This window comes from Hyla sarda (assembly GCF_029499605.1).
Source record: "Hyla sarda isolate aHylSar1 chromosome 7 unlocalized genomic scaffold, aHylSar1.hap1 SUPER_7_unloc_1, whole genome shotgun sequence".
NCBI lineage: Eukaryota > Metazoa > Chordata > Amphibia > Anura > Hylidae > Hyla > Hyla sarda.
In genome coordinates this window covers 13,333-33,717 of record NW_026607617.1, presented here as the reverse complement: position 1 = coordinate 33,717, position 20,385 = coordinate 13,333, and the positions used below count along the sequence as shown (strand labels likewise).

At 43.9% G+C, this 20,385-nt stretch overlaps 1 protein-coding gene across 2 annotated transcripts in view; it reads right to left on the bottom strand.

Annotated features, from left to right (window-relative positions):
- Positions 1-20,102, bottom strand: part of LOC130298413 (tudor domain-containing protein 5-like) — a 62,614-nt gene extending 42,512 nt beyond the window's left edge. For both annotated transcript variants that reach the window (XM_056551331.1, XM_056551332.1), the window contains exons 1-5: positions 19,979-20,102; positions 17,782-17,838; positions 16,780-16,951; positions 2,981-3,099; positions 32-240 (exon numbers count right to left, since the gene is read on the bottom strand). In XM_056551331.1, the coding sequence (XP_056407306.1) occupies positions 32-240; positions 2,981-3,099; positions 16,780-16,918 (467 nt within the window). In that variant the 5' untranslated portion in view covers positions 16,919-16,951; positions 17,782-17,838; positions 19,979-20,102. The remainder of the gene's footprint in view (positions 1-31; positions 241-2,980; positions 3,100-16,779; positions 16,952-17,781; positions 17,839-19,978) is intronic.
- Between the last annotated feature and the right edge of the window lie 283 nt (positions 20,103-20,385).

Genomic DNA, 20,385 nt, shown 5'->3' with positions numbered 1-20,385 from the left:
TGGGGTGACACTGCCGCCAACCGTTCCTCACCTCATTTCTATCATCATGTCCTCCAGCTTCTGTGAGGTCTCCTTACTATAACAGCGGACGTAGAAGTTACTGGGTGAAGTCACGTTCTCCACATAGACCCCCATCATAAATCCGCGCTTCATATGAGATAAGGCACAAAGCTTCTGCTTCCTGACGGCATCGGGTGGGATTTGGTGGTCAGAGACGGGTGCACCCGGAGGAAGGCTCCACTGCAAGGGCAACATAAGGAACTATTATAAACACAACCAAAGAATGACGTTATTTGTTTATTTTTTTGCTTTGTTAGCAGATGGGTAATTCTCATAGCAGATTTATATCCCACACTCCCATCTACTGCCATAAAGATCCTGGAGGGGGCGCCGCGCTGTGTCCTATGCCAACAGCTGTCAGTGCCCAGTGGTCCTGAACAAAGCTGATGTCCCCCTACAAGAGGTGTCGGGTCAGGGTCAAATTTACAGCAGGTTGCTTGCCTGTACCATGTATTAGCATCCTAAATACATAAATTAAACAAATAAATGAAAGAAAGAAAATTAATAACATTAAATAAAAAATAATATTAAATAAATAAAATATAAAAAATAAAATTAATTAAATGAAATCAAATAAAAAAATAAATTGAAATGAAAAAAATTAAAATGAATTAAATAAAAAAATTGAATTATGTAAATAAAAAAAAAAATGTAAATAAATAAAAAAAATTAAAAAAATGAAAAAAAAAATTTTTTTTAAATAAAATTAAATAAATAAGTGTTACACATTCTGTTTCAGATACATACCGTATATACTCGAGTATAAGCCGACCCGAATATAAGCCGAGGCCCCTAATTTCACCCCAAAATCCCAGGAAAAGTTATTGACTCGAGTATAAGCCTAGGGTGGGAAATACATCATCCCCCCCTGTCATAATCCAGACCCCCGTCATTAACACCCTCATCATCATCACCCTGTCATCATCACCCTGTCATCATCACCCCTTCATCATCACCCCTTCATCATCACTGCCTGTCATCATCCCCCCTTCATCATCACCTTATCATCATCCCACACCCCCCCTTCTTCATCCCCTTGTCATCATCCCCCCCTTCATCATCCCCCTGTCATCATTCCACACACACCCCCCCTTCATCATCCCCTTGCCATAATCCCCCCCTTCATCATCCCCTTGTCATAATCCCCCCCCTTCCTCATCCCCTTGTCATAATTCCACACCCCCCTTCATCATCCCCTTGTTATCATCACCACATGTCATCATCATGGTCTTCAACCTGCGGACCTTCAGATGTTTCAAAACTACAACTCCCAGCAAGCCCGGGCAGCCATCGGCTGTCCGGGCTTGCTGGGAGTTGTAGTTTTGAAACCCCTGGAGGTCCGCAGGTTGAAGACCACTGCGGCCTCCGACATCATCCAGCCCCCTCTCACCCCCTTTAGTTCTGTACTCACCTCCGCTTGGCGCTGGTCCGGTCCTGCAGGACTGTCCGGTGGGGAGGTCGTCCGGTGGGATAGTGGTTCCGGGCTGCCATCTTCACCGGGGAGGCCTCTTCTCCCCGCTTCGGGCCCAGAATAGAGGCGTTACCTTGACGATGACACAGAGGAACGTTGGTAATGAACGTACCTCTGCGTCGTCGTCAAGGCAACGTGACTATTCCGGGGTCGGGCCCGAATCGCGGAGAAGAGGCCTCCCCGGTGAAGATAGCAGCCCGGAACCACTATCCCACCGGACGACCTCCTCACCAGACAGTCCTGCAGCACCGGACCAGCGCCGAGTTGAGGTGAGTACAGAACTAAAGGGGGTGAGAGGGGGCTGGATGATGTCGAAGGCCGCAGTGGTCTTCAACCTGCGGACCTCCAGAGGTTTCAAAACTACAACTCCCAGCAAGCCCGGACAGCCGATGGCTGCCCGGGCTTGCTGGGAGTTGTAGTTTTGAAAACTCTGGAGGTCCGCAGGTTGAAGACCACTGAGGGCGGAGAGTTCACTCGAGTATAAACCGAGGGGGGTGTTTTCAGCACGAAAAATCGTGCTGAAAAACTCGGCTTATACTCGAGTATATACGGTAAGTCCCATCAATCCTGCACAGTTGTTGCAGATTTCTTTTTCTTTTTTTTCCCCGTACAACCACGCTGGTGGACAACTATGCCCATGCCACAGGTTCAATGCTGTTCCCTCATATTAGCCTATGGCGCCTTAAAAGACACAGATACATGTGAATAGCTGAGAGGAGGCCGGAGAAAAGGAATACACTGCTTCCTGCCCGGTGCTTTTTCTATGATGCAGATGGAGTGATAGACGCTACCTGCATCATTCTTCTCTGGCCGAGAAGACGATCAGTCCTGGACCTGGGATAGGGGAGATAGTCATGTTCTCCAAACTGAAGCTGAAATTGTTGCAGAGATGTAATATTATGTTTAAATCCTAAATATGAATGGTTTAAATCTGCTTGTTTTTACGTAAGGAGCTACAGGCAACGTAAACGTATCCCTGCCACAGCGGATGGGAACTGAAGCCCTATAACAGTGTTTTCCAAACAGTGAGTCTCCAGCTGTTGCAAAACTACAGCTCCCAGCATGCCTGGACAGCCTTCAGCTGTCTGGGCATGCTGGGAGTTGTAGTTTTGCAACAGCTGGAGACACACTGTTTAAAAAAAAATGTTGCCTTATAAAATAAACTTTTATCAATGGCTGTAAGTGTCCAGGAGGGGCCGCTGAGGTGCTGCAGCATCGCTCATGTTCTGGGTTCGTCTTCCAGCCCAGGATTTGGATATAGAGCAGATGGTGCCAGGAGCCGAATCCCAAAGCATCAATGAAGCTGCAGAGTGGGGATGTGAGTGATGCTGCGACCTTAAGGTCATATTCACACGAGTGGATAAGTTGCTCCAGATTTTGATTTCCAATTGAAATTTAATGCAAATCTGCCCGTATGAACAAACCATAACGGTAAAGAAACGGTATTACCAGGCTCTGCCCATCTGATGGAGAAATGATGGCCGGCGGTTTCAGACGCTCCGGTTTCGGGGTGGTGGTGACGTTCCATCTGGTGATGAGTCCATCAGTAGCGTTGAGCTTCTTTTTATCTGAAGAAAATACATTACAATAAATACAGAACACAAGAAGAGGCCGAATCCCTGAGCCATGAGTCCACCACATCTGATCCTGGTCCAGGAGGAAATCTTTAAGAGGAGGAAAAAGAGGAGGAAAAATAGGAGGAGGAAGAGGAAGAAGAAGAAGAGGAGGGGGAGGAGGAAGAAGAAGAGGAGGGAGGAGGAGGAGGAAGAAGAGGAGGAGGAGGAAAAAGAGGAGGAGGAGGAGGAACAAGAGGAGGAGGAGGAGGAAGAAGAGGAGGAGGAGGAGGAAGAAGAGGAGGAGGAACATAAGGAAGAGGAAAAAGAGGTAGAGTAAGAAGAAGAGGAGGAGGAAAAGGAAGAGGAAGAAGAGGAGGAAGTTGAGGAGGAGGAAGAGGCAAGAGGGAGGAGGAGAGGGAGAAGAAAAAGGAGGAGGAGAAGGAGTAGATGATGATGATGATGATGATGAAAAAAAGATCATGATTAAGAAGATGATGATGACGATGAAGAAGAATATAAAGAAGATGATGAAGAAGAATATAAAGAAGTTGATGATGAGGATGATGACGATGAAGAATATAAAGAAGATGATGAGGATGATGACGATGAAGAATATAAAGAAGTTGATGATGATGATGATGAAGAAGAATATAAAGATGATGAGGATGATGAAGAATATAAAGAAGATGATGAGGATGATGACGATGAAGAATATAAAGAAGATGATGAGGATGATGATGAAAAAGATGATGAAGATGATGAAGAAGATAATGAAGGTGATGAAGAAAATGAAGATGATGATGATGATGATGATGATGATGATGATGATGATGAAGAAGAAGTAAAAAGTAAGAAGAGGAAGACCTAGAGGAAAAAGAAGCAGAATATAGCCGTGTGAGCTAAAAGTCCCTCCATGTTGTCAGGATATTTGTATCGATCAAATCAGATTTTATGACATGAGATCCAAGATGGTTCCAGGCATTCATCTTGAATCAAATGAGAAGGATTCACCTTCATTTCACCAGGTCATAGAAAAAGTCAAAAGATGGCCATACAGAATGGAATGTTTCAGGTAAACAGAAAGTGGATTAAAAGACAAACATAAAACAATTGACATGCCAAGTGACTATTCCTGGTCTGGATACAAATCTGTGTGTGACCATGGGTTGTATCTGTTCTATATCTATTTGGGATGGCTGAGGAGTAATCCATGGCATCATTGATGATTATACAGGTGATATAGCGGCCATAATATAGTCACATGACCTTTATATCCCACTTGTAGTGAATAAATGATTAGCTGTGATGTCATGTAACTAGACCCTGATCTACATAGTTAACACCCACCCAGTCATCATTGGATGACATTATATTTGTTTGGGTGGATGCTTAAAGGGGTACTCCGCTGCTCAGCGTTTGGAACAAACTGTCCCGAACGCTGGAGCCGGGAGCTTGTGACGTCATCGCCCCGCCCCCTCAATGCAAGTCTATGGGAGGGGGCGTGACGACTGTCACGCCCCCTCCCATAGACTTGCATTGAGGGGGCAGGGCGTGACGTCATGAGGGGGGCAGGGCTATGACGTCACAAGCTCCCGGCACCGGCTCCAGCGTTCGGAACAGTTTGTTCCAAATGCTGAGAAGCGGAGTACCCTTTTAAGATAAGGAATAAGCTAAAAGCATGTGTGGGTAAGAAATAAAGAAAGCATTGCAGGGAAGAGAACCCCATCCAAGAGGATCACCGATCCTCATCACAGAGGTTCCTAGAGGCTACCTGAAGGGGCAGAGCCATGAAGAGTCAGGGGAGGGAAATTTTTCCCTATAGTCCCCTCTTCTCTGCTGACCGGTTCTGACTACAGATGTTTCCATGGACCCCAGGCAGCCCTCTTTCCTTTATCCAGAAGTACAACTATACATACTCCCAGTAAGATACACAGGTTTCTTATTTGATTAAGTTACCTCCTTTTTAATGTGGATGGAATTATATCATGTAGATGAGCAGACCTGGCTTTATATACTCTCCATATTGAGATGGTAATACTAGTTTATAACCCACACCCCCTTCTACTGCAGATGAACCCGGGCATGTCCTATCACATCAGTGCAGTCACATGATGCACACATGCACTCTGACACCGCTGAGGTTCTATATGGTGTCTCACAGGGGTGCTGGGGAAGCTAGCAGAGGTGCTGCAATCTCTGAAAGTCCACAAATCGGTGCAATGCATACAGTGAAGAGAAACGAGAGGCCACTCACCGCTTCTTGTGCTTCATTTATTATTCTTCGTGCATTAAAACAGCCAGCATGGCAGGACAGAGACGCCTGGACGGCGCTAAAGTGACAGCTGCTGTTTCACGCTCAGTAGGGCTTTATCAGACTGCTGAAACCACCTGTGCAGTGGGAGGTATAAGCTCCATGGCCGACATTCATCATTGTCTTTAGACAGTTTTTTGTGTCTACAAAAGGTGCAAAAAAAGCAGGGTTTATTTGCGCCTTTTGGTTTACACATTTCTGCTGATTTTGAGTTGCAATCCACTGATTTTGGCAATACACATGATATGGAAAGGTGCAAACTGTAGGGGAGAAAAATGGAGAGACCGATACCGACGCCCGGTGTATTACCCTTGGAAACGGGCACAGAACTAGTTCAGAGCTGGACAGGAACCATAAAGATGACCGCTCAGCTTAGAAGAGATAGTACAGGCATATCACCCCAGTGATAATGGGGTACTGCAAAAGTGGAGTCGCTGCCAGGCCTTCTGGATAACAGCAAAACAGTAGCACTGTCCTGGAGAAGATTGTGGAGAAGCTTGAAGAATACCCTTGGTAGATGGCGCTGCGGCTCTTTCAGACAAACGGAGTGGGACCAGAGCTTAGTTTGAGGTCCACAGTGGAACCATTTTTATTTGGTAAATAAAATAAAAAACAAGCAATGGCGCGTTTCGGGAGGATCCCTCCCTTCCTCAGATCTGCATCCTGATCTGAGGAAGGGAGGGATCCTCCCGAAACACATCATTGCTTGTTTTTCATTTTATTTTATTTACCAAATAAAAATGGTTCCACTGTGGACCTCAATCTAAGCTCTGGTCCCACTACGTTTGTCTGAAAGAGCCGCAGCACCATCTACCAAGGGTATTCTTCAAGCCCCCGCAAAAAAGGTGCAAAGCCACTGAAAAGTCTCTAAAACTACAGCAGCCCAGATTTAGCTTAGCTTTTTGGTGCAGAGAAATGTCTGAAAATGTGACCTGCACAAAATTTATCAAATACTCTCTGACCATTTAATAAATTTGGTTCTCCTACACATTACCAGCACACAAAAAAAGGTGTAGAAAAATGCTTCACTTACACTACAATGATAAATGATGGCCCATGTCTCACATGACAAAGGTGTAAGAGGGAAGCAAAAACAATACATGAAAAACATTAAAAACTAAATGCTGTATCATTCATTAGTAATGAAAAGTCGTCCAGCTCACCACCGCCGCCTCAGTGCACGGACTCGTGCGGACACCACGAGGACGGATAAATGGAAAGTAGAAAAATGTCCAGCACAAAAGCACGATGCAAGATGATGATTTATTGTGAATTGACACAGCAAATAGCAACACAGATCATGGAGTAGGGTGACGCGTTTCAGCAACCTTAGTCGCCTTAGTCATATTATGACTATTATGACTAAGGCGACTAAGGTTGCTGAAACGCGTCACCCTACTCCATGATCCGTGTTGCTATTTGCTGTGTGAATTCACAATAAATCATCATCTTGCATCGTGCTTTTGTGCTGGACATTTTTTTACTTTCCATCATTCATTATTGTTACACGAACATTCTCAAATCTAAGCGGTCATTCAGATCCAAATTACCTAGGGCTTTAGTATCTAAGCGTGATTCCTGTTGTAGGAGCATCTTGCGTTTCTCCACACCTTCTCACAGAGACACCCTTTCTATGCCAAATAACCAAGCACGTATGGTCACCATTATGTGTATTTCTCATGTGAGAGATAAAAAGAGGGGATCCTTTACCCGTTCTTAGGGAATAGACGCGCTCTCTGAAGCAGGTGTTTAGGAATCTAATGGTACAGCCAATGTAAAAACGTTGGCACAGGCATACTATCGCATAAACTACTCCTTTAGTACAGTAGCAAATAAAATCCCGTACATTTACACCACCTAATGATAAATTCCTATCGGTACCAATGAAAGAGCATCACGTACATGAGACACATCTATAGTTACCTGTTAACAGAGGTTTGGTAAGCCAGTTGTTATTCTTGCCATTTTTCTGAGAAAATTTGCTTCTTAGTCAGCCACCAATGGTGCAAGTTCTCCCACTTAAAAAGATGAGAGGCTGTAATTGTAATCATAGGTATACCTCAACTATGAGAGACATAAAATCACATTGTCTGATTTTTAAAGAATTTATTAGCAAATTACGGTGGAAAATAAGTATTGAGTTCATCTCAATACTTTGTTGTATACCCTTTGTTGACAATGACAGAGGTCAAACGTTTTCTGTAAGTCTTCACAAGGTTTTCACACACTGTTGCTGGTATTTTGGCCCATTCCTCCAAGCAGATCTCCTCTAGAGCAGTGATGCTTTGTCGCTGGGCAACACAGACTTTCAACTCCCTCCAAAGGTTTTCTATGAGGTTGAGATCCGGACACTGGCTCGGCCACTCCAGGACCTTGAAATGCTTCTTACGAAGCCACTCCTTAGTTACCAGGGCGATGTGTTTGGGATCATTGTCATGCTGAAAGACCCAGCCACATTTCATTTTCAATGCCCTTGCTGATGGAAGGAGGTTTTCACTCAAAATCTCATCATACATGGCCCCATTCATTCTTTCCTTTACACGGATCAGTTGTCCTGGTCCCTTAGCAGAAAAACAGCCCCAAAGCATGATGTTTCCACCCCCATGCTTCACAGTAGGTATGGTGTTCTTTGGATACAACTCAGCATTCTTTCTCCTAACACAACGAGTTGAGTTTTTACCAAAAAGTTCTACTTTGGTTTCATCTGACCATATGACATTCTCCCAATACTCTTCTGGATCATCCAAATTCTCTCTAGCAAACTTCAGAGGGAGCCGGACATGTACTGGCTTAAGCAGAGGGACACATCTGGCACTGCATGATTTGAATCCCTGGTGGTGTAGTGTGTTACTGATGGTAGCCTTTGTTACTTTGGTCCCAGCTCTCTGCAGGTCATTGACTAGGCCCCCCTGTGTGGTTCTGGGATTTTTGCCCCCCCCCCCGTTCTTGTGATCATTTTTACACCATGGGGTGAGATCTTGCGTGGAGCCCCAGATCGAGGGAGATTATCAGTGGTCTTGTATGTCTTCCATTTTCTAATAATTGCTCCCACAGTTGATTTCTTCACACCAAGCTGCTTGCCTATTGCAGATTCAGTCTTCCCAGCCTGGTGCTGGTCTACAATTTTGTTTCTGGAGTCCTTCGACAGCTCTTTGGTCTTGGCCATAGTGGAGTGCGACTGTTTGAGGTTGTGGACAGGTGTCTTTTATACTGATAAAAAAGTTCAAACAGGAACCATTAATACAGGTACGAGTGGAGGACAGAGGAGACTCTTAAAGAAGAAGTTACAGGTCTGTGAGAGCCAGAAATCTTGCTTGTTTGTAGGTGACCAAATACTTATTTTCCACCATCATTTGCAAATAAATTCTTTAAAAATCAGACAATGTGTTTTTATGGATTTTTTTCCTCATTATGTCTCTCATAGTTGAGGTATACCTATGATGAAAATGACTTTTTAAGTGAAAGAGTTTGCAAAATTGGTGGCTGACTAAATACTTTTTTGCCCCACTGTACTACTAATGCTATTTGTTAAATGCAATAACTGGTCTCTGAATGCTGCATTGTCCTAGATCCACATCATTTTGTATCATACACCAGTGTTTGTTAATTATGTTTTAGATTTTTTTTTGCGCCATAGGACGGAATTTGAACGTAAATACAAACCGTTAATTTTGTGTGTTCTCTGCAGCTTCAGAATTAGAGCGTCTTCTGCAGAGCAATGAGGATTGATTTTGGGATTTAACTTTAGCAAATGCAGAATCCAAGATTTTAGAGGGATAACCTCTATCAGCAAGTCTGATGTATAATTCATCAGCTTGTTTACAAAAATCCTCGAAATTCTCATTAATTCGCCAGAGGAGCAATAATTGGCTGTATATGGTACAGATGATTTAGTGTGAACTGGGTGGTAATTATCAAAATGTAATAGTGAATTACCAGCTGTAGTTTTACGGAAACAGACTCCTTTTGTGTTGCTATGGTTTTTAATAATCTGTACGTCCAAAAAGATGGCAATCACTGATAACTGATGTAAATGTGAGATTCATGGTAATGTTTTGGTTTAGGCTGGACACAAATTCTTGAAAGGTTTCGTTCGTGTCTGTCCACACTAGGAAAACCTCCTCCACAAATCTGTGGTAGCGGTAGATGTTTTTCAAGAAAGGGTTTTTGTCATGGAATATGCTTTTTTTCCCATGCCCATGGCGACTCCATTCACTTGTACATACCACTCCTCGTCAAACAGAGAGCACATCTATTCCCTAAGAACGGGCAAAGGATCTGTCAGGGACCGACCAGGGGACAGGGAGAGTGAGCCCTAAACTGACCCTAAAACCGCTCTCCCTGCCTACTTACCCATCCACCCTAAAATGGTGGATCAACAACTTGGTGCCGGTCCCTCCCTGAACTAAAGTGCAGTGGCCTTAACCCCTTAAGGACTCAGCCCATTTTGGCCTTAAGGACTCAGACAATTAAATTTTTACGTTTTCATTTTTTCCTCCTCGCCTTCTAAAAATCATAACTCTTTTATATTTTCATCCACAGACTAGTATGAGGGCTTGTTTTTTTGCACGACCAGTTGTCCTTTGTAATGACATAACTCATTATATCATAAAATGTATGGCGCAACCAAAAAACACTATTTTTGGGGGGAAATAAAAACAAAAAACGCAATTTTGCTAATTTTGGAAGGTTTCGTTTTCACGCCGTACAATTTATGGTAAAAATGACGTGTGTTCTTTATTCTGAGGGTCAATACGATTAAAATGATACACATTATTACTTACTTTTCTATTATTGTTGCGCTTAAAAAAAATCACAAACTTTTTAACCAAATTAGTACGTTTATAATCCCTTTATTTTGATGACCTCTAACTTTTTTATTTTTCCGTATAAGCGGCAGTATGGAGGCTCATTTTTTGCGCCATGATCTTAACTTTTTTTTGATACTACATTTGCATATAAAAAACTTTTAATAAATTTTGTATAATTTTTTTTTTAATAAAATGTATTAAAAAAGTAGCAATTTTGGACTTTTTTTTTTTTCGTTCACGCCGTTCACCGTACAGGATCATTAACATTTTATTTTAATAGTTCGGACATTTACGCACGCGGTGATACCAAATATGTCTATAAAATTGATTTTTTACGCTTTTAAGGGGTAAAATAGGAAAAAACGGACGTTTTACTTTTTTATTGGGGGAGGGGATTTTTTTTACTTTTACATTTTTTTTTACACTTGAATAGTCCCCATAGGAGACTATTCATAGCAATACCATGATTGCTAATACTGATCTGTTCTATGTATAGGACATAGAACAGATCAGTGTTATCGGCGATCTTCTGCTCTGGTCTGCTCGATCTCAGACCAGAACAGGAGACGCCGGGAGCCGGACGGAGGAAGGTGAGGGGACCTCCGTGCGGCGTTCTGAATGATCGGATCCCCGCAGCAACGCTGCGGGCGATCCAATCATTCATTCAAATCGAGCACTGCCGCAGATGCCGGGATCTGTATTGATCCCGGCACCTGAGGGGATAATGGCGGACGCCCGCGAGATTTAAGGGGTTAAAAACACATGCTAATAAACAGTCGGTCACAAGCCAGAAACATAACAGGAACATAGAACTCTATAATAACTATGAGTTCAAAGGACACAGATCAGTGAGCAGCACAGAGGACACTATAGACCTATGGTAAAGCACAGAGGAAAACATTAGCTAAGTGATCATGTACTCTAAGATCAGTGCATGTACAAAAAATCCAAAGATCTGAATAATGAACTAATAAACAAAGAGAGTTTAAAACACCAGACAAGGAAACGGATGAGTCTGAAAAGAGTCCAGATACAATCCCTCAGAAAACCTCCAGGAGGCACAGGAATATCTAGACACAATCTCCCAGAGTCCGGGAAGGAGCACAGAGATATCTAATATTAATTCTCAATTCCCCAGAGCCCCCAAGGAAAGGTAACAGGGATGCCTAGTAACGCTCAGAAAAACAGATACAACAGGCTATAATTATAGAACACTTCACACTGAAGACAGGAATAATCGCAATCCCTCAGAAAACCTCCAGTAGACAAAGGATTGTCCCCATGGAGCAGAAACAGAGTGTGAACAGATACATGGCAGAAAGGACATACAAATCCTAAAACCGACTATACAAACATGATTAAAATCTACTAAGCGCATGCTATCTAACCATGGGTAAAAGCCCAGAACATATCAAAGATAAATGCAAGGTGCATGCTAAAACAGAGAAAGCAGATTAAAAACTAAGACAAGGAGTGTTTCCCCAAAAGCTCGATAGCAGCATGTCAGGCATAAAGTCAAGATGTCAATCACCAGGCCAGAAGCTAGACTGGGCCCACCTTATGTAGACACACCCTAAGAGCTATTGGATAGAAAGCCAAAGGCTTTACTATTCCCTGACCGGGGAACATAAAACTGTTCAAACACAACCAAATAGCCATGTCTGAACAAAGACAAAGACAGACATGACAGGATCCCATCGTTTTATCTCTCACATGAGAAATACACATAATGGTGGCAATACCTGCTTGAAGTTATTTGGCAAAGAAAGAGGGTCTCTGAGAGAAGGTGTGGAGAAACCCAAGATGCTCCTACAACAGGAAGCACGCTGGATCTTAGACACTAAAGCCCTAAGTAATTTGGGTCTGAACGACCGCTCAGATTTGACCATGTTCAGCATGTGTAACACTAATGAATGATCAGGCGCTTTGTTTTTAATGTTTTTCATATGTATTGTTTATACTTCCTTGTTAAACTTGTGTCATGTGAGACATGAAGCTTATACCTCCCACTGCACAGGTGAAACAGCAGCTCTCACTGAGCATGAAACAGCAGCTGTCACTGCAGCGCAGTCCAGGTGTCTCTGTCCTGCCATGCTGGCTATTTTAATGCACAAACAGTAGTTTATAAGCCACTTCTCCTTCTACTGCAGATGAGGGGTGTGTCTTATAGGGATCAATGCAATCACAGATTGCATATAGCAGAGTCTATGAATCTTTCTCTGCTCCACCACATGATATAAATATTCCCACGAGGAAACTGAATTTAAAGGGGTACTACGCTGCTCAGCGTTTGGAACAAACTGTTCCAAACGCTGGAGCCGGGAGCTCAAAAGCCCTCCCCCCCCCTCATGACATCACGCCCCACCCCCTCAATGCAAGTCTATGGGAGGGGGCGTGACAGCCGCCACGCCCCCTCCCATAGACTTGCATTGAGCGGGTGGGGTGTGACATCATGAGGGGGCAGGGCTATGAGGTCACGAGCTCCCGGTGCTGGCTCCAGCTTTCGGAACAGTTTGTTCCAAACGCTGAGCAGCGGAGTACCCCTTTAAGTCTTCCTGATTCCTTATTATATTAGTCCTGTATCTTGATTAGAACTGGGCGGAGTTTACCCCAATTTTATATGTCTAAAGATTAGATGCCCATTCAATATTATTTGATGTGAGGTTTTCTCTTTTCAGAGTAATACTGATATGATATCTAAACTAAGCAACTTCTTAATGTTACTAACTAAACTTATTGATGTGTGATTGATTTCATATATTATTCATTTAAATCTGACATTGTGTCACTGATATACTTTATATATATTTATATAAATGATGGTCTGTTTATATTACTCTTTTATGTTAATTATTGATAACCAATAAACCTGCATATCATTTTCATAACAACTTTGTTATTATCTTAATATATGGCAAAAGTTACTTCTACCACTACTTCCTAGAATATCTGAGAAATAGTCGGGCCCAGATATGGTGAATTGCATTGTTTGTATATTTTTGGCAATTCATAATGGTCATAGTATTTTTAATATTGTTGCTGACCATAAATAATCATTCATAATTGAGTTATATTATGATCTCTCCTACATATTATACCCTGGTATCGAAGATATTTCACCGACAATGTGACCCATCCAGAAAAGCGGGAGGCCCTTATAGAATGCTCTTATGCACTTTACACCAACCCACTGGATACATGATCAGCGGAGAGACGACTTTGTAACCTAAAACAACCTCAAACAAAAGAACAATCACAGCAGCATAGTTTACTAACATTACCAGATGGATCTGCGCCATTTTGAGGTGCAGTCTACAAGTGTCTTCTCAATGACTGGAGATTCACACATCTGGTAACCTTTAACACCCTGGCAAATTTTTTTTTCTTACATAGGGCAGTATAGGTTAGAACAATGTAGACCATGGGTGTCAAACATGCAGCCAGCGGGCTGCATGCGGCCCACAATGAATATCTTTGCCGCCCGGCATCCCTGTGTCCTGAAAAATCTTTTCAGGACACAAGGATGCCCCGGTTACCTCTCTGCCCCGCGTTAACTTTAAAAATGCAGGGGCCGCCGGGAGGTAGCGCATGCAGAGACGTCACTGACGTCCCGTGCATGCGCCCATAGGAGAAGAGCAGAGCGGAGCAGTGAGGAGGACGCGCGGGTATGGTAAGTCACCAGCACGTCATCTTCGGTCTTCCGACCACCGCTCCTCCGGTCCCAAGACCTACTGCTATGGACCATAGGCCATAGAGGAGCGGTGTTCGGAACACTGAAGTGGGGCAGTAAACAGACATACAGCCTCCAGCCATACACTGTATATGGCTGAAGGCTGTATGTCTGTGGAGGAACTGTACTGCACCTAATGTGGGGAACTATACTGCACCTAATGTGGGGAACTATACTGCACCTAATATGGGGGAACTGTACTGCACCTAATGTGGGGGAACTATACTGCACCTAATGTGGGGGAACTGTACATCACCTAATGTGGGGAACTATACTGCACCTAATGTGGGGAACTATACTGCCAACCTAATGTGGGGAAACTGTAATACACCTAATGTGTGGGAACTGTACTGCACCTAATGTGGGGGACTATACTGCACCTAATGTGGGGGACTATACTGCACCTAATGTGGGAGAACTATACTGCACCTAATGTGGGGGAACTATACTGCACCTAATGTGGGGGAACTGTACTGTACCTAATGTAGGGAACTATACTGCACCTAATGTGGGGGAACTATACTGCACCTAATGTGGGGAACTATACTGCACCTAATGTGGGGAACTATACTGCACACCTAATGTGGGGGAACTGTACTGCCAACCTAATGTGGGGGAACTATACTGCACCTAATGTGGGGGAACTGTACTGCACCTAATGTAGGGAACTATACTGCACCTAATGTGGGGAACTATACTGCACCTAATGTGGGGAACTATACTGCCAACCTAATGTGGGGAACTATACTGCCAACCTAATGTGGGGGAACTATACTGCACCTAATGTGGGGGAACTGTACTACACCTAATGTGGGGGAACTATACTGCACCTAATGTGGGGAACTATACTGCACCTAATGTGGGGAACTATACTGCCCCTAATGTGGGGAACTGTACTGCCAACCTAATGTGGGGGAACTGTAATACACCTAATGTGTGGGAACTGTACTGCACCCAATGTGGGGGACTATACTGCACCTAATGTGGGGGGAACTATATTGCACCTAATGTGGGGGAACTATACTGCACCTAATGTGGGGGAACTATACTGCACCTAATGTGGGGGAACTGTACTGCACCTAATGTGGGGAACTATACTGCACCTAATGTGGGGGAACTATACTGCCAACCTAATGTGGGGGAACTATACTGCCAACCTAATGTGGGGGAACTGTACGGCACCTAATGTGGCTGAACTGTACTGCACCTAATGTGGGGGAGCTATACTGCACCTAATGTGGGGGAACTATACTGCACCTAATGTGGGGGAACTGTACTGCACAGTTTTGTGCAGGGGGGCAGGGTCTTGTGCAGGGGGGCATGGGTTCTTGTGTAAAGGGAGCATGAAGTGTTGTACAAAAAGGGCATGGGGTCTTGTTAAGGGGGGTCATGGGGTCTTGTAAAGGGGGTCATGAGGTGTTGTGCAGGGGTCATGGGGTCTTGTGTAGGGTGGGCATGGGGGTAATGTGCAAAGGGGGCATGGGATCTTGTGCTGGGGGCATGAGATGTGCAGGGGGCATGGATTGTTGTGCAAAGGGGACATGGGGTGTTGTGCAGGGAGGGCATGTTTTTTTTTTGTTTTTTTTTTATGCGGCCCACATAAACTTAAACCTTGTTTTTTTGGCCCATGTTAGCTTTTGAGTTTGATATGCTTGGTGTAGACTTTTGCATGCCTATTTGAGTGCCATTTATGTGTTGACTGGCTTCTTGATTCCTTCTTGCCCTCTAATATGGGTCTCCTAATAGAGCCTACTTTTTCCATGATACCTCTGATGTGGAAAAAAAACTGAGGTGATGAAGTGCTACAAACAATACAGTAGTGACAAAAAAAACTTAAGTTTACTAAATCTCAGTGTATTGCTATGAGATGCAGCTTTAGTCTGTCTCCTTGGGAGGGGTTTCTCCCTTTTAGCTCTAACAAAAAGGAGGCAGGGAGGGCATTGTAAAGCTGCGTCTCATTAGAAACACTACAGTATACAAGTAAAAGGCATGAAGAGCCATGTGAAGTTGCATTTCATAGGACACATTATAGATAATACAAGCAGGAAGAAGGGAAAGCTGTTTGAAGCTGCATCTCATGGGACACACTATAGAGAATACAAGCAGGAGGCAGGAAGTGCTGTGTAAAGCTGCATCACATAAGACACACTAGAGAATACAAGCAGGAGGTAGGGAGAGCTGTGTAAAGCTGCATCTCAAACAACACACTAAAGAATGCTAGTAGAGGACAGAGAGAGCTGTATGAAGCTGCATCTCATAGAAAACACTATAGAGAATACAAGCAGGAAGCAGGGAGAACTGTGTGAAGCTGCATCTCATAGGACACTCTAGAAAATACAAACAGGAGGCAGGGGGAGCTGTGTGAAGCTGCATCTCATAGGACACACTACAGAGAATACAAGGAGGAGGCAGGTAGAGCTGTGTGAAGCTGCATCTCATAGGACATATTACAGAGAATACAAGCAGGAGCCAGGTAGAGCTGTGTGAAGTTGCATCTCATAGGACATATAGAGAATACAAGCAGTTGGAAGGAAGCATTGTGTAAAGATGCATCTAATAGGACACACTAGAGAATACAAGCATGAGGAAGAAGAGCTATGTGAAGCTGCATCTCATAGGACATATTATAGAGAATACAAGCAGGAGGCTTGTAGAGCTGTGTGAAGCTGCATCTCATAGGACATATAGAGAATACAAGCAGTAGGCAGGAAGCATTGTGTGAAGCTGCATCTCATAGGACACACTAGAGAACACAAGCAGTAGACAGGAAGCACTGTGGGAAGCTGCATCTCATATGACACACTACAGAATACAAGCAGGACACGTGAAGACAAGCTTACCAGTTCTCTCTCCATCTACATCTTTCTTTCTTTTCAATTCAATGTCAAAAAGACGCCAATCCTGTCCATCCTTGGGGTCTTCTATACATAGGATATCACCCAAGGCTCCTACAAGCTCCAATACAGACATAAATCCCATCTCCTTAAACGGCAGGTCCCTTCCTGTGCTTAACTGAGAACAGACAGGAGAGACGTAACTAAAGCAGCTCTCCTGAGTATATCCCAGGCGTCCTTTATATCAGCGTTGTAGAAAACAGATCTCATCCCGAAAACAATGGCGGAAACAAATAATCAGGAACTTTAGAGAACAGTGAATTTCAGGACCATCCTCTGTAACTATTTATTTACTGTCCCCAGAGATTACTAGATAATCTGATGTGGGGATGGAAGCAGTGTTGACGTTGGTGGTCTTCTTTAACCTCTTAATGTCTGCATATATATATATATATATATATATATATATATATATACCTCATTAAAACTATAGATTCTATGGTCATCATGGGTCATTATAACTATACATCTTATATTACAGATATCAAATCTATATGCTGTGGGAGTCAACTGTATCTTACAGCCAACACCGTCACGCCCCCTCCCATAGACTTGCATTGAGGGGGCGAGGTGGTGACGTCATAAGCAGGGTGTGACCGTGACGTCATGAGCCTCCGGCGCTGCACCTGACACTCTAAACAAACGCTGGGTGCAGCAGGGAGATCGTAGGGGTGCCCAGTGACTGCTTGGAGTGGCGGATTGCCACTCTGAGCAGTGGGGAACAGCTGGAGGCACACTAAAGGTCGGGTCACAGACAGATCGGCAATGTAAAATCCGCTGTAGACCCGTGTCGTGGGATCCTACAGTGAATTTTATGAGAAATACTACAATTGGTTCTGCAAAAATAAGCCCTTATGTGGCTCTGTATTTAAAAAAAACATAAGTGATGGCTCTAAGATGAGGAGTTACAGACATGACATGAGGAAGGGGTTTAGTACAGAACATTACCTTATATGCCGACAGCAGCTGTGACACGGGGAGCCCCTCCAGATGCTCAGACACAACCTGTTTAATATATAAAAGGGAGAAATCATATACGAGAATATACAAAGTCTGAGCACAATACAGTATCAATAAAATTTTTGTGACAAAAGCTTGTTTTAGAAACCTTTCAGGCACGGTAGGGTTTGCATGACAAAGGGGTGTGGCCTAATGGGAAAAAAGGGGCATGACTATGGAAACGGCTGGTACCCCGATGTGACATCATTTACTAAATAAAGCTCAAAAAATTATGATGTAAAGTAAGTGGCCATCTAACAGCAGGTCTAAGCTTCAGAATTTGGCTGGCTTCTTGCTACCAGACAGCAGTGCATCATGGGAGCTCAGGTGACAGCCGCACAGTTGGGACTATGTACATCTGAACAAACATTCTTACCATTGTCTCTAAAAAGGGGTACACCAGCGAAAAACATATTATCCCCTAACCAAAGGGGACCCCCGCGATCTCAGGGCTGGCAGCATCGGCGTCCGGAACACGGACGTTTGGAGCATTAGTGTTAGTGACGTCACACCACGCCCCCTCCATTCATGTCTCTGTGAGGGGGCGTGACGGCTACTACATAGCCGTCACGCCTCCTCCCATAGACATGAATGGAGGGGGCGTGGCGGCTGTAGTAGCCAGTCAACTGGCATAGAGCTGAGTTCGCTCTGTTCACGGAGATCGCGGTGGTCCCCAGCAGCAGGGCCCCCCCGATCAGACATCTTATCAAGAAGAGATGTTTTTCGCCAGAGTTCCCCTTTAATGGACAACCAGCCTAAAGAGAAAAACGAAGAAAAGGGAAACAAAGAGAAAAAATATATAAATACATAAAAAAGAAAAAAAACTATAACAAAATGCAGCTGCAGAAAAAATTGTGAAAAAATACAAACAAAAAGGGGGAAAAAGAGGAGAAAATGGTGTGAATGCAGCAATGTACATGGAGAAATATATATTTTTATAGTTCGGACATTTACGCACACGGCGATACTATATATGTTTATTTTTATTTATACTGTTTTATTTTTTTAATGGGAAAAGGGGGGTGATTCAAACTTTTATTAGGGAAGGGGGTAAATGATCTTTATTAGCACTATAGGGGCCTATAACATTACATACACTGATCTTTTACACAGATCACTTGCATGTATTAACATGCATGTGATCAGTGTTAGGGTGGGTTCACACTACGTTTTGTCCCATACGGGAGCGCATACGGCAGGAGGGAGCTAAAAGCTCGCGCTCCCGTATGTGACCGTATGCGCTCCCGTATGTCATTCATTTCAATGAGCCGACCGGAGTGAAACGTTCGGTCCGGTCGGCTCATTTTTGCGCCGTATGCGCTTTTACAACCGGACCTAAAACTGTGGTCAACCACGGTTTTAGGTCCGGTTGTAAAAGCGCATACGGCGCAAAAATGAGCCGACCGGACCCAACGTTTCACTCCGGTCGGCTCATTGAAATGAATGACATACGGGAGCGCATACGGTAACATACGGGAGCGCGAGCTTTTAGCTCCCCCCTGCCGTATGCGCTCCCGTATGGGACAAAACGTAGTGTGGACCCAGCCTTATTGGCGCTTGACTGCTCCTGCCTGGATCTCAGGCACGGACACAGTCAGACGCTGATCGGACGTCCTTCGTCGTTAAGGAGTTAATAAACTTCATAAGAAAATGTTATCTCCTTTTTATAGAAATCACGGTTTGTAAAAAAAAGACCACTAGGGGCCCCCATACCATCCAGAACATAATCCTGCCTGGCTGCAGAATCATCTTTGTCCAAGCTGAAGTACAGGCAGAGACAAAGTCCAGGAAGTGAGGGTGGGACTAGCGCTCATCTGTGCTCACTCCTGTCCTATCAGACTGCAGCATGAAACCAGAGAGGAGGGGGTTACAGAGCAGCCTGCAGTGATTGGATGAAGAGACCCAGCACCGCACAGCTGACTCAGAGAGGAGGAGTTATGCAGAGTAAGGAAACGCCCCCTCCAGAGCACAGGATGACAAACCAAGTGAGCAACAGATAGAAGGTATTTGTGAGAGCAATATAGGTGCTAGACACATAAAAATTACATGTACATGGGCAGAATTAGGTACTGAGTAACAAATAAAGTTTTTAATTTTTTTGGAGTATGACAGGTAAGTCTTAAAAGAATAAAAAGCGCAGACTCACCCGCTTTATATCTTGTCTGAGGTCATTGCCGATAACAAACCCGGCTCTGGTCTGTGACAAACAAAGCTTAAAACCCTCCTGAAACTGCAACAAACAGAGACGGAGATCACATGCAAATAACAAAATAATTTACTACACCCATGTACCCCAACCTGCGGCTCTCCAGCTGTTGTGAAACGACTACTTCCAGCATGTCCAGACAGCCATCTCATGTCATCTTTAGCAGTTGGGATGTGTAGTTTCAGTACTTTAGTCTCCCAATACAATGACTATAAATCCAGCATGTATTGCCAAATCTACAGCATGTGCTAAATAGTGGATTGGAGGCCCAGACAGACTAGAAAATAAATATTGGGGGCGCATTAGCAGACATGTACATGTCAGGTGATTAGGTCATCTGTAATCCT